General features: G+C 41.1%; 1 protein-coding gene across 2 annotated transcripts in view; it reads right to left on the minus strand.

The window, feature by feature from the left end:
- Positions 1-14,048, minus strand: part of RGS14 (regulator of G protein signaling 14) — a 157,903-nt gene that overhangs the window by 88,364 nt on the left and 55,491 nt on the right. For both annotated transcript variants that reach the window (XM_082256210.1, XM_082256211.1), the window contains one exon: positions 3,183-3,204. In XM_082256210.1, the coding sequence (XP_082112336.1) occupies positions 3,183-3,204 (22 nt within the window). The remainder of the gene's footprint in view (positions 1-3,182; positions 3,205-14,048) is intronic.

The following is a 14,048-nucleotide window of genomic DNA, read 5'->3' on the forward strand; positions in this document are numbered from 1 at the left end:
AAGGGCAGGTGCCCGGGCGCAATGCGGATGCTGACACATCCAATGGATGATCTACCAACAAGTGAGAGAGGCAGAGCCACCTACAGTGTGTGGGGAGGTACTAGAGTCGGCTGGGTGCTTCAGCTTAATACAGCAACAAAAGTAAGACATGTGGAAGATGGTAGAGCTTTTAAGGAGGAAGGTTGCATGCAGGGATCAGAGCTGAAGAGGAGTGAAAGTGAGATGTGGATGGGGGATGCAGAGGAAAGCAGCTGTGGAAGAAAGCTAAACTGTGCACTCTGTGTGCACTCTGTGTGCAGCGCACCCCTGAACTCTGCTCTTTGTATGCAGCGCACCTCTGAACTCTGCAATATGTATGTAGCGCACATCCCTGAACTCTGCAGTCTGTGTATAACCCCCCTCTCCCCCCCAACTCTGCACTCTGTACATAATGGATTCCTGGTATTTAATGCCCCTTTAGGACCCTTCCACTGTTAGTTGAAATGTGACCACTATTTGGCAAGGTTTTGAGGGTGTGTGTGTGTGGGGAGGGGGTTTTTGGGGGTCATTGTTAAGTTCCTACACCTATTTTCGGAGAAAAAAAGCCCTGCGTGACAGCATGCGGCGCTTGGCAGTTGGCCCAGCTCTGTTACATAGGGGAGTATTTACAAAAACTGGAAAATGCAAAATCTGGCGTAGCTGTCTAACTTTAGCTTGTTCAATTAGGCTTTGACAATGAAACCTGGAAGCTCATTTGTTTCTTTGCAGAGCTACACTAGATTTTGTTCTCTCCAGTTTTAGTAAATCAAATCTATAGAGTGCGGAGAAAGTCATTAATTCTGGGTAATATCGGAATAGTGTGACTCAGGGCTTACACAGGGCTTTGTTTTCTCTTTGCTGAGCAGTGTGGCAAGAGACCTAAAGGAATATATGTTCTTCGTGGGGGGAAGAGAAATCATCAAGCCCATTTGCATTTTATGGCAAATCATAACATTTAAATATGAAAATAACCTTTAAATTAAATATTTTATTATTATTATTCAGTTTATTACAAATTGTATTGTTATGTAGGCAGACTTTAACACACTCCTGGTAAGTTTCTGGTTGGGTTCACACATGAGCATATTTTGAAGCGTTTCTGCAAGTTGTGTATAGGGCATTCCATTCACTTGATTGGGCTGCCTTGCATGCAATATACATCCCAAAGAAATTCCAAAATCTTTTTTTGGAGTGGAGCAGAGCATGGCCTATTTTTTCACAGTGCATTTGGGTGCATTTGTAGCGCACTTGTCTCGCAACAAAACTCGTGGCAAAACTGCTTTTTCTATGCTCTTTGTCCCGCGTTCCAGAAATCCCAGGTGTAAATGGAGCCTAAAGGAGGATCATAAGGTGTATTGTAAGTACAGAGCATATTTTTTTTCTAGAATTCACTTTTTTAGGGAACTGCCTACTTTAATTTTCGTCTAGCTTTGCTGCTTCAGCGGGGCTGCTGTTAGAAATCACGGGGCCCCTTACAGCCTACCTGGCTGGGCCCCTCCCGAATATATCAAGACAACATTTTCACTAAAAATATACTAAAATCATAACAGAGAACCTGAGTGAATTAGCCCTTTTTAATTGTTTTTTCCTTTTTATTTTACATTAAAAACATTTTTTAAATATTACATTTTTTTTTACAATTTTAGTTTTTTAAAATGATTCATACAATATTTAATTTTTTTTTTTTTTACAATTTGTAATTTTTCTACAGGACAGGGAAGCCTGCAGCACTGTGGACAGGGGGGGAGGGCATCACAGTGACAGGGGGGCACACGGGGGGGGGGGGTGATCAGAAGCAGTCAGAACAGGGAGGATGATCTGTGTTGGCAGAGCAATTACAGGAACGATGCCCTGTATCTGTGTCTCTCCCTGCAACAGCTGAAAGCTGACAGGAGGGGGAGAAACTGGCTTTCTGCTGCTGCAGAGAGCCGCACAGGGCTTCCTTCTGTAATTGCCTCCCTCCCCGACGGCAGTAATTCCCGGTGCTGTTTTGACCCTGATGTGTGCCTGGGCCCCCTACAGGAGGACTGGTGGTCCCTCCCCCTATCAGCGGTCCTGTGTACCCGTAATACAATAGGGTTGATTTACTTTTAAAACTGGAGAGTCAAATCTGGTGCAGCTCTGCATAGAAACCAATCAGCTTCCAGGTTTTTTTTTTGACCAAAGCCTAATTGAACAAGCTGAAGTTAGAAGTTGATTGGCTACCATACACAGCTGCACCAGATTTTGCACTCTACAGTTTTGGTAAATCAACCCCTAAGGGCTCTTTCACACGGAGCGGACCGCATTGCGATCCGCTCCGGCACTTTTTTTTTTTTTTTTTCACGGAGCGGATGACCGTATATCATCCGTTTGTGGATGATATACGGACATAATGTATGTCTATGGGCATTGCGGATGTCAGCGGATGACACCGCTGACATCTGATTTTGCATCCGTTCCGTTTTTTAAACGGTACAAAAATAGGTTTCTGTTCCGTTCCAAAAAACGGAACAGAACTGAAAGGACGAAAATCGGATGTTAGCGGATGGTCATCCGCTGACATCCGCAATGCCATTGACATACATTATGTCCGTATATCATCTGCAAAAAAATAGGATGATATACAGACATGCGGAACGCCCGTGTGAAAGGGCCCTTAGTGTCTAAAGCACAAGAAAACAAACGGTTACAAATACTACAATCTATGAATTAAATTACAGTCAATAGTGTTAGGAGAAAGTGAACGCTCTTTTTTCTGCTTACGTGCCTCCTTGCCCATGCTGTGTTTGAGCTTCCTACAGTGCATATCAATAAAATTAAAATGTTTCTATCATTTGTCCTGATATACTGGTAATCATTGTCAGATGGTGTTAAAATGATGTGTTCCGCTTGGCATGACTCTTTTAAAAAACACTGATAAGGCAGAAAAATTATTTAGTAATGCTACTCCTCCATTATCATATGACAAATAAAAGCTAATCATTCTTAAAAAGAACTGGGGGGGGCTCTCCAGCCACTGGGGAAATCAGCATCCTAGCTTCTAGGTAGTGGCCTACTTAGCAATGTTACATTTTTGTTTTTGGGGGTTCTGTTTCTGAGGTTATACCACTGTATATTTTATTATAACAACCACAGCTGTTTTTCTAATTCTTAATGAAATCCATTAAGCAGGAGTGACTCACCTCCATCAGATACAGCCAACACCTAAAAGAGGAACATAAGAGAGAATTACAAAAATAAAAAATAAACACGGTTCTTCCTCTGACATACAAAAATAACATAGATACACACTTAAAATGGGAAGTTGACTTTTATGTGTCATGACAATTTTTATGCATGTCAGTATATCCATATTTGAAGAGACTCTGTTACAACTATGGCAGTATAGGAAATGCATTCACTTGACTGCACAGCCTCCCACACCCTCCTGTCATAGGAAAATGGCATAGGGGAAAGCATCGCTTCAAACTCAAATGACCTTTCAAAGAGACATAGGATTTTTTTTTTTTCTGCCCATTTATACTTACCTAGGTGGAAGCAGCATTGGTCCAATGCTGCATCTGTCCCTCGGAGCCTCTGCACTGAGAACCGAGCGATCGAACATCGCTGATTGCTCAGTTCTGACAGCTCCCTGAGCAGAGAGCTGCTGACTGTCAGTCTCTGCCCTCTCCTCTCTCATTGGAGCGCTGGGCTGTAGAGGGGTGGGAGAGGCCAGCTCAGGCTGAGCCGGGTGTCGGTCCAGGCACCTGGCGGGTCCCGACTCCGTGGTTGCGATGACGTGGTGCCTAGACCGACTCTGTTTTGTCAGGAGAGAGCGGACTTCAGCCTGCTCTCTGTTGAAAATGGGTCACAGGAGTGCAGAACAAACTGGGCTCCTGTAAACCATAGGAGCTTTGGCTGTACATCTCCTTTAATTAAATACAATAATAACCAGGGCTGTAGTGTGAGATCATACTACTACAGGCACACGTGAAAGAAGAGAATCCTTCCTATAGGGTCTGACCCTTTATCACCAACTGTGTTACAGTTACATTACTGTTGCGAAAAGCAAAACTAGAGAGCAGTATGGACTGGACACTCCACCAATAGATGGCTGCATGCTACCTGAATTATAGACAATCACGTTTTCTATCACCATGCCCCTTCCACCTTCCAATCTGCACTTGGATTACCTAAAGGTGCCCAGCCGTGACAAAGAAAAAAGGAAAAGGAAAAAAAAAATGTTGTGTGCCGGCATTGTCCCCACAACTACATTGTGGAAAAAAAAAAAAAACATACAGTGCAGTCCTAAAAAAACACCAGGACCAACTTCCCAGGTCATGTATAAATATAATGACAATTCACCCAGTGATAAACTTTTTCTTTGTCAGAAACTTGTGAATTTAAAACACTCTTGCTGTGCTCAAAACATAAATTAAATGAGGTCTAATATCGCTTGATGTATAAAAGGTGAACAACTTCCACTGTCAGGTTCCGATGTAGTAAAAAACTTAGCAGTAAATGGTTTGTATGCATGTTGCCTACTGTATTTAGTTAGCCAGCGTGGCTACCAAAGCCAGGGGAAAGGGGTTAATAATTTTGGTGCCTTCCCTGGTCAAATTCACAGGATTTCATGGCCCAGATTATTTTTACCATGCATTATAAAAGGAAAGAGGTTAAGGTCCCAGTAGGCGAGCATGTATGGGAACAATTAAAGAAGGTTGCTGGGACTGGTGGCCCACTCCAGGGACACCGACTCATAGGGAACATGTAACAATGGACATCTCCATTCTGGATTCTCCAATTATAGACTTCACCCAAAAGTACTTTACCTGTGCAGGTATGCTGGGACAGCCATAATTAGAGTTAGTTAAGAAAAGGACATTTTACCCTATTGGATTTTATATGCCGAGTTTACAGTTAAGTATTTCAACTGATTTTAGCCTGGTCAGAATTTATTTACCCACTTCAGCCCCGGAAGATTTTACCACCTTCCTGACCAGGCCCTATTTTGCGATTCAGCACTGCATGACTTTAACGGACAATTGCGTGGTCATGCGACGATGTACCCAAATGAAATTGACGTCCTTTTTTTCCCACAAACAGAGCTTTCTTTTGGTGGTATTTGATTACCTGTGCAATTTTTACTTTTTGCGCTATAAACAAAAAAAGTGCGAAAATTTTGAAAAAATAACAATATTTTTCACATTTTTATATGTAATTCCCATAAAAAAAAAAAAAAAGGAAAAATCTAAATTTTTTAACATTTTAGGCCAATTTGTTTTCTGCTGCATATTTTTGGTAAAACAAATCGCAATAAGCGTTTTTAGATTGGTTTGCGCAAAAGTTATTGCGTTTACTAACTAAGGGAAAGATTTATGTCATTTTTATTGTTTTTTTTTTAACTAGTAATGGCGGCGATCTGCGATTTTTTTGCGGGACTGCGACATTGCGGCAGACAGATCGGACCCCTGACTGACATTTTTGACACTTTTGGGGGTACCAGTGACATTACTATAGTAATCAGTCCTATACATATGCACTGTTACTGTAAAAATGACAGTGGCAGGGAAGGGGTTAATTTTATTAGTGATCAAGGGGTTAAGTGTGTCCCTAGGGGCATGTATCTAATTGTAAAGGGGTGTGGCTTTTGATGTAACCACAGAGACATACAATCCTACATAGCAGGATCATATGATCTCTGCTGTTACACCAGGGAGAATGACAGGCGGCTTTGTTTACATCAGCCGCCTGCCTTTCTCCCTCTCCACCGGGATATCGCGAGTGACCGGTGGACATCGGGTCCGCCGGTCACACGCGCGGGGATGCAGGGGAATTAGCGGGGGCGGGAGTGCGCCTCTGGCAGCGCGGGCTCGCCCCCTGCAGGCTACTGGGCGAGCGACATAGTACTATATGGCTTTGCCCAGGAGGGGCTGACTGCCGCAGTAAATATACTGTGGGCGGTCGGCAAGTGGTTAAAGGGTGCATGTTGGGTTTTGGTATATTCCTAAAGAACCTGGGTCTGTAATTACACTATATTGTTTGTGTAACACCACTACAAGAGGTTAACTTGCAAGGAATAGATGAGGAGGTAGTTTCCATGGGTAACTGAAAGGAAGAACAGCTACTGCAACCAGTTGTTTGGCATGGTACCTGGTTAGGTGACTGGTGCTCCGGTAGAAAGGGGCTTTAATTCTCTGATTCCTCCCTAGCTGTCACCAGGAGCAGACTAGTGTTATGGAGATTAAAGGCCTGATGAGCACGCATAAGGGCCACTATGTGCTCGGCGGGACTCCATTCTGTTATTGGGAGTGACAGAGGTATGTCAGACTGGTGGAGTGGGCAAAAGCTCTGCACAACCCTTCTAATGCCAACACATGTCAGTAAAAGTGTGTAGTGATATGGAACAAGACATCTCAGAGGAACTCTGTACAATATTGCTGCACACAGGTAGTGTAATGTTTAATTATTCACATGACAACAGCCTCTGCCTTGTCCCAGACATTAGTGAGCATGCTTCAGGCAAGATGTTATCCCATGTGTACAGACGCATTAGACCCCACCCACAGGTGAATCTCAAAATACTCATAAAGCATCCAGCAAACAGAAGAACCGAACCAGCACTATACTCATCCAGAACTTGAGGAAGTTGGGCGTAAAGGTAGAGCAAGGATCCTCAAACTACGGCCCTCCAGCTGTTGCAAAACTACACATCCCATGGGGCATTGTAAAACTCTGACATTAACAGACATGACTAGGCATGATGGGAATTGTAGTTCCTGAACAACTGGAGGGCCATAGTTTGAAGACCCCTGAGGTAGAGTGACTAGATTTGGAACTTTTGTTTAAAAAGAATGTGTTACTTTACTTATTCAAAGGAAGGCAACAGGATCTATTGAATGTCACAACACCCTAATACTCACCTTTATCAGGTTCCTCCACTGTACATCTTTCAGAGCCCTCAGAAATACCCAGTGCATCGGATATAGGGGAGCATGTCACCCTCGAATCTTAAGCCCAGAATGCAGTGGCCAGGTCTGAGCAGTTAACTGCCTGGCCAAATACCGGTGGTGTGGAAGTTGGTCACTAAAGTGTGTGTTACCCAACAGAAAAAGATTAAATATATGAGTGTGTACTGTACAAAAGTTTTAGGCAGGTGTGAAAAAATTATGTCAATTAAAAAAAGCATTCAAAAATAGAAAGTAAATGAACATAAAGAGAAATCCAAATCAAATCAAAATTTGGTGTGACCACCCTTTGCCTTCAAAACAGCATCAATTCTTCAATTCTCTAGGTACACTTGCACAAAGGTTTTGAAGGAACTCAGTAAGTAGGTTGTTCCAAACATTTTGGAGAACTAACCACAGATCTTCTGTGGATGTAGGCTGCCTCAAATCCTTCTGTCTTTTCTCGATGATGTTGAGATCAGGGCTCTGTAGGGGCCAAGCCATCACTTCCAGGACTCCTTGTTCTTCTTTACACTGAAGATAGTTTTTAATGACATTGGCTGTATGTTTGGGGTCCTGCTGCAGAATACATTTGGAGCCAATCACATGCCTCCCTGATGGTATTGCATGATGGATAAGTATCTGCCTGTATTTCTTAGCATTGAGGACACCATTGACCCTGACCAAATCTTCAACTCTATTTGCAGAAATGCAGCCCCAAACTTGCAAGGTACCTCCACCATGCTTCACTGTTGCCTCCAGACACTCATTATTGTACCGTTCTCCAGGTCTTCTTGAACAAACTGCCTCCTGCTACAGCCAAATATTTCAAATTTTGACTCATCAGTCCAGAGCACCTACTACCATTTTTCTGCACCCCAGTTCCTATGTTTTCATGCATTGTTGAGTTGCTTAGCCTTGTTTCCACATCATTTGAACTTCTCCAAGCACATTCCCTTACTGAACAAGCATACCCCCCACCCTCATCCCATTACACCTTTCCCCCTTCAACTGTGGTTATGGAGGATTTATGAGGCTGAACTGACACATGTCTGCAAAATAAGTTTTTAAACCAAAAAGGAAAAACAATCGTGTTTTGAGCCATGTAAATTATTTATGCTCTATTACAATGGCCTTTTCGAAGTAGTGTATTTACAAATACTTTAACCCTGTGTAGATTTTGACACTGCACAACATGCTTGAGGTGATTGTAGCCGTATTAGTGCACTTGCGACAGAGACAAATTGAGTACTGCCTGTGATATTTTTTTTGTTTGCACTAACATACAATTTTTCAGGACAAGCTTTCGGGGTATGTCCCCTTCATCAAGGTCCAAGCAGTACTGTTTCACAAAAGTTTTAGCAGATCTGTGTTTCCTTTGTGATCAGGTTGGTTAACGGCTATATGCAGTATCTTCCATCATGCTTGAGGTGATTGTAGCCGTATTAGTGCAATTGCGACAGAGACAAATTGAGTACTGTCCGTGATACTTTTTTTATTTGCACGCACTAACATAAAGTATCGCGGACAGTACTCAATTTGTCTCTGTCGCAAGTGCATTAATATGGCTACAATCACCTCAAGCATGATGGAAGATACTGCATACAGTGGGGATCGAAAGTTTGGGCACCCCAGGTAAAAATTTGTATTAATGTGCATAAAGAAGCCAAGGAAAGATGGAAAAATCTCCAAAAGGCATCAAATTACAGATTAGACATTCTTATAATATGTCAACAAAAGTTAGATTTTTTTTCCATCATTTACACTTTCAAAATAACAGAAAACAAAAAAATGGCATCTGCAAAAGTTTGGGCACCCTGCAGAGTTAATATCTTGCTTACTGCCCCCTTTGGCAAGTTTTACAACTTGTAAACGCTTTTTGTAGCCAGCCAAGAGTTTTTCAATTCTTGTTTGAGGTATCTTTGCCCATTCTTCCTCACAAAAGTCTTCCAGTTCTTTGAGATTTCAATTATGTTGAGGTCAGGAGATTGTGAAGGCCATGGCAAAACCTTTATTTTATGCCTCTTGATGTAATCCCCCGTGGATTTTGAGGTGTGTTTAGGATCATTATCCATTTGTAGAAGCCACCCTCTCTTTAACTTCAGCTTTTTCACAGATGGCATCAAGTTACCATCCAAAATTTGCTGAAGTTTTATTGAATCCATTTTTCCTTCTACTCGTGAGTCGTGAGATGTTCCCTGTGCCACTGGCTGCAATACAACCCCAAAGCATGGTTGATCCACCCCCATGCTTTACAGTGGTTAGAAACACTGTGGTACTTGAACCCCTTTTTGATGTTATCTATGTGTTCCCCAATGCGTGTTTTTAAATTCCTTGTGGTTCGTCCCACGTATTGTAACTTGCAAGGGCAGGTTAATAAATATGTTACGTGCGTGCTCTGGCAAGTTATTCGATTTTTTATTTTGCATGTTTTGTTCGTGGTGTTAGATGTAAATTCTAACCACTTTCGGTTAAAACACAACAAAGACCCTACCCTACTTACCTTTTGCGGCATTGATATTATTGAGCCCCACTGGAGGGGGAAGAATATGAGGATTGCAGTTTCGCGCAATGAAACAAAGTGGATATATTTATTATCCACGTTACACCCCAAAGGAATGAACATCGACATGGATATAAACTGCTTCATATCAAACCCTTAAATCAGATATACCTATTGATCCACTAATTTTGAGCACATTTATAAAATTAATTCTTTTGAACACCTGTTATGTTAATTTATATTTATCACCGTATTTAAAATATTTATTTATTCACCTAAAAAAATAAAAATATTTTAAAATATATTTTTTATAATTTTATTTAATATTTACATTGCACCAATATTTCACTAAAATAATTTATGAAATATAAAATAAAATAATATAAGATATCACAATTTTTGGCCAATGCAATTTACACACCATATCACGGTAAGACACACAAAAATAATTTATTAATTTTAATATATTATAATAACACATATTTTATATTATACTTAATTTATTTAATGACAGTGGATCTATATGACAACCACGAACAATGCTGCTATTTATATACATATACTCTTAATAATTAGATTAATTTTTACTGTATTTATTGATTTTACTGTTTTTATTAAGTGCATCTATTGGTAATAGCTATATATATATATTTATAATTTTTTAAAAAAATTTTGGGGCAATTTATATGTATTATATACTTCTTATATATTTAAATATATTGTTCGCAAAAAAGAGAATGGAAATTAATGCTGAAATCAATTTTTACTTCATTTTATTTTATATTATGTCTGTACAAATGCCACGTTTTTTAATGAATGTAATAAACCATATAAGCGATGTGCGGGTTGCTGGTTCACCCCAATTGCAGGCATTACAATAAATTAGACACATAACACAAAGAGAACCAGCAAAAATCAACAGTATGGGGACACGCTCGAGATTTCGGCCACTTCCGGCCATCTAAGTGAGGGCGGGAGTGTGGGGCGGAGTCTCCTGTATTAAAGTCCGGTCACCACTGTGCTGTCCAAGCTCTGAGGACGTCACCGGAAGTGACGAAACGCGTCAGCTTGGACCGCACAGCGTCATTGTGTCACGGCAAGTGGAGCGCAAGGCGGAAGTGGGTTGTTTTTTAGCGTTATTACGCGAGGAGAACCGAGCAGCCCGCACCGCTAGCCCACCAGGGACGCTGCTAATTTTAAAATTCTATCATTTGGAAGAAATAAAGACTCTTTTAAAACGTTATTACACCATTTGGAGTCCCTTTTTTCTTTCCCTCATATACGGCTTGGAAGTGAGCACTTCAGAGGCAGAGAGGTATCCCAGGCACCCCAGGATCCTGGAGGGGCACTCGGAGGGATAACATCCATCAAGCCCAGAGGGCTTCACAAGCTTGAAAGGTTCTGGTGCCATACGGCATACAGAACCCACCCGTTCTGGTAAGTGATTCAATTCACTTATATATATAAAAGGATTTTTGCCTGATGAATATATTACTTGCACCTGGAAATTGAGGATACACCTGCCACTAAGGACATTTATTCCTTTGATTATTTTGGAGCACAGGAGTCACTTTAATACTTTTGGATTTATTTGAAGCACACTAGTCACTTTATACTGAATGGACTTTTTTATGATTATATATATTCAATATAAGTTTGTTTGGAGTTTTGTAACACAGAAGTTACCTTCACATTTTGGATAATTTAATTTTGATTCATTAGTCATATTCATATATTTATACAGAGAGGCTTCTCGTCACACTTTTTATTATATATTTCACTATATTATATGAATTTATATTTATACATTTATACCGTATTTATTTTCGTCACATTTACCATAATTTACTATATCATATGAATTTATATTTATACATTCATACCTTATTTATTTGCACCATTTTGCACACCTTGCACTGAATTTCAACATTAATGAGAGAATTCTTATGGTCATGTGATGCTTTAATATATTTATTTAGGAATCAGAGTTTTTTAAGCAAGCGCTATATTTGATCCCCTTTTGAGATCATATACATTCAAACTATTCCTTTTACATATAGCGGCTGCTATTTTTATTATTAAATTTATTATAAATTTTATATAAACTAGAGTCTATTCTTATTCCTCCATTTTATTAATACAAATCCCTTGGCGCAAGGAATATACTTTGTATATAACCTTTCAGTTTAACAACCGCGCTATAGCCAAATGACAGCTACAGCACGGTTGCATTTGCTGGGAGGGCGTCACATGATGTCCTCTGGTGATCACGCTTCTCGCGCGCCCCTTGTGGAGTGCATCTGCAGGCATCGCTGTGTCCTTGGGATGCAGCTGTTCACAGATTGTAGTAAAGAGCCAATCACAGCAGCTCTTTACCAAGTGATCAGCTGTTTACAATAACAGCTGATCACAGTGTAAACATGATTTAACGGGTATCAGCATTCCTCTCTTTACACTGACAGCGTGTGAGGAGAGGAGAGCCGATAACCAGCAAATCCACACAGGGGACATCTACAGTGATAATTAGGGCACTTATCATCAGTGCCCTGATTATCAGTGCAGCCCCAACAGTGCCCACCAGTGCTGCCAATCAGTGCCCACCAGTGCAGCCAACCAGTGCCCATCAGTTCTGATAATCAGTGCCCATGAGTGCTGCCAACCAGTTCTCATCAGGGCTGCCTGCCAGTGCCAATCAGTGATGCCTATCACTGCCGCCTATTAGTGCTCATCAGTGCCACCTATCAGTGCCTGTCAGTGCCGTCTATCAGTGCCCCCTATGAGTGCCCATCAGTGCCACATATCAGTGCCCATCAGTGCAACTTATCAGTGCCTCCTCATCAATGCCCATCAGTGCTGCCTCATCAGTACCCATCAATGCAACAGTAAAACAAACCCAGTGGTAATTAAATACCATCATAAGAAAGCTCTATCTATTTCAAAAAAATTATAAAAATTTAGTTTGGTTACAGTGCTGCATGACAGCGCAATTGTCATTCAAATGCAACAGCACTGAAAGCTGAAAATTGGCTTGAGCAGGAAGGGGGTAAAAGTGCCCAGTAAGCATGTGGTTAAAAAATGTTTTTTAAGTTAATCATATGAACGCTGCACAAATGTGGACTCTTCTTCTATGTGGCTAAATCAGGGTAAGGTGGCTGCTTAGCATTCTCTCTAGCATTATCTCTGTGAATTATCTCATTATCTATAGTGTTTTCTCTGTTAACCTCTACAACAGCAGGGAATCTAGCTGAGAATCAATACTTAATTAAAACAGTTCAGAATGCAATCTGCTACTTGCATTTATCCTCATAAGCAGCATTCATCTCAGTGAAGTCTAGGGTGCTTCTGGTAACACAGGCGACCGGTTGGAGGGATCCAAGGCCCAAAGACAAAAGGGGCACCCCACTGGAATGGGGTTCCCTTGAGTAGCTGGGTCTTTTGGAGAAGCTGTATGTTTTTAGGCTCTGCCCCAGCTGTTTGCACTTGGGTTTTACCAGTGGAGGGCCTTTCACTTGGCTGTAGATCACTTGCACAACTACATCTACCTCATCAGGTGTGGCCTCTCCAAGCTCCCGAGGAAAGGAAGCTAAGAAAATTACATTTCCTGGGCTTGTTGAGGAATGATGGGAATTGTGGGATTTCAGATAAAAGCATCTCTGCTTGAATGGTGAACATACGGGCACTCCACTACAAAAATGTAACTTGGAGTGAAAAAAGTTTGTTGAAAAAAAAAAACATGAGTCACAGCATCTACTTTCCTCCAATTAGATTCCAAAATGGAAATTCAGACATATCCTATTTGCTTACCATTAGTAACCATATTAAAAGAAACCATGCACTCTGCAATGCAGTTGTAGCGCTACCCCCATAGGAGCTAATGAATAGGGTGGGTCCTTTGTTCTTTGCCTTGACCGTCTAAAGATTTTCAGCATCAGCAAAGTGATTAACAGTAAGGACTAGGAATAAGATGACATTTGGCGTCCAAATCAGCATAAACAGTTACAAGGCCACCTCAAAGTCAGTAGAAAAGTTTTAACTACCAAGTGCTAGAACTATACTGCCAGAGCGCATTTATGGTGGCTATGCTAGTCCTAGAGTGACTGGGTGTGACCTGTCCAAAGGAAAAGGATGATAGTCCTAGACTGACTGGGTGTGACCTGTCCAAAGGAAAAGGATGATGGATACAGTGGGGCAGGGGAATAAAGTGGGCTAGCAGAATAATTATTATGAGAAGGGCAAGCCTTTGAGACTTTCTTCTGCTGGCTATCGTTGGGACCCTTTAAAAGTGTTGGTGAGCTTGAAAAAAGTCCCAGTTAACCTGCAAGTAGTATAGGTACGGTATAGTTTTAGCACAAGTGCAAGGTAGTTGTGATAATCCAAACAAACAATTCAGCCAAACGCACACTCCGAAGGGAAAGACTGGTATGCTGCTCTCCTCAGGCAGGGAACTCCAATATGGGTGCATGAAAGAAAAGAAAAAGGAGGCACAAACACCTAGTGCATTACCCGTGGTCACCGTTTATAAAATTTTTAATAAAATGCCAAATGCATACTCACAGACATGAAGATAGTTAAAATCATGTTACAAGAATCCACCACACATGAACTGGAACATGTCCTTG

This window comes from Pelophylax lessonae (assembly GCF_965119305.1).
Source record: "Pelophylax lessonae genome assembly, chromosome: 4".
Lineage (NCBI taxonomy): Eukaryota > Metazoa > Chordata > Amphibia > Anura > Ranidae > Pelophylax > Pelophylax lessonae.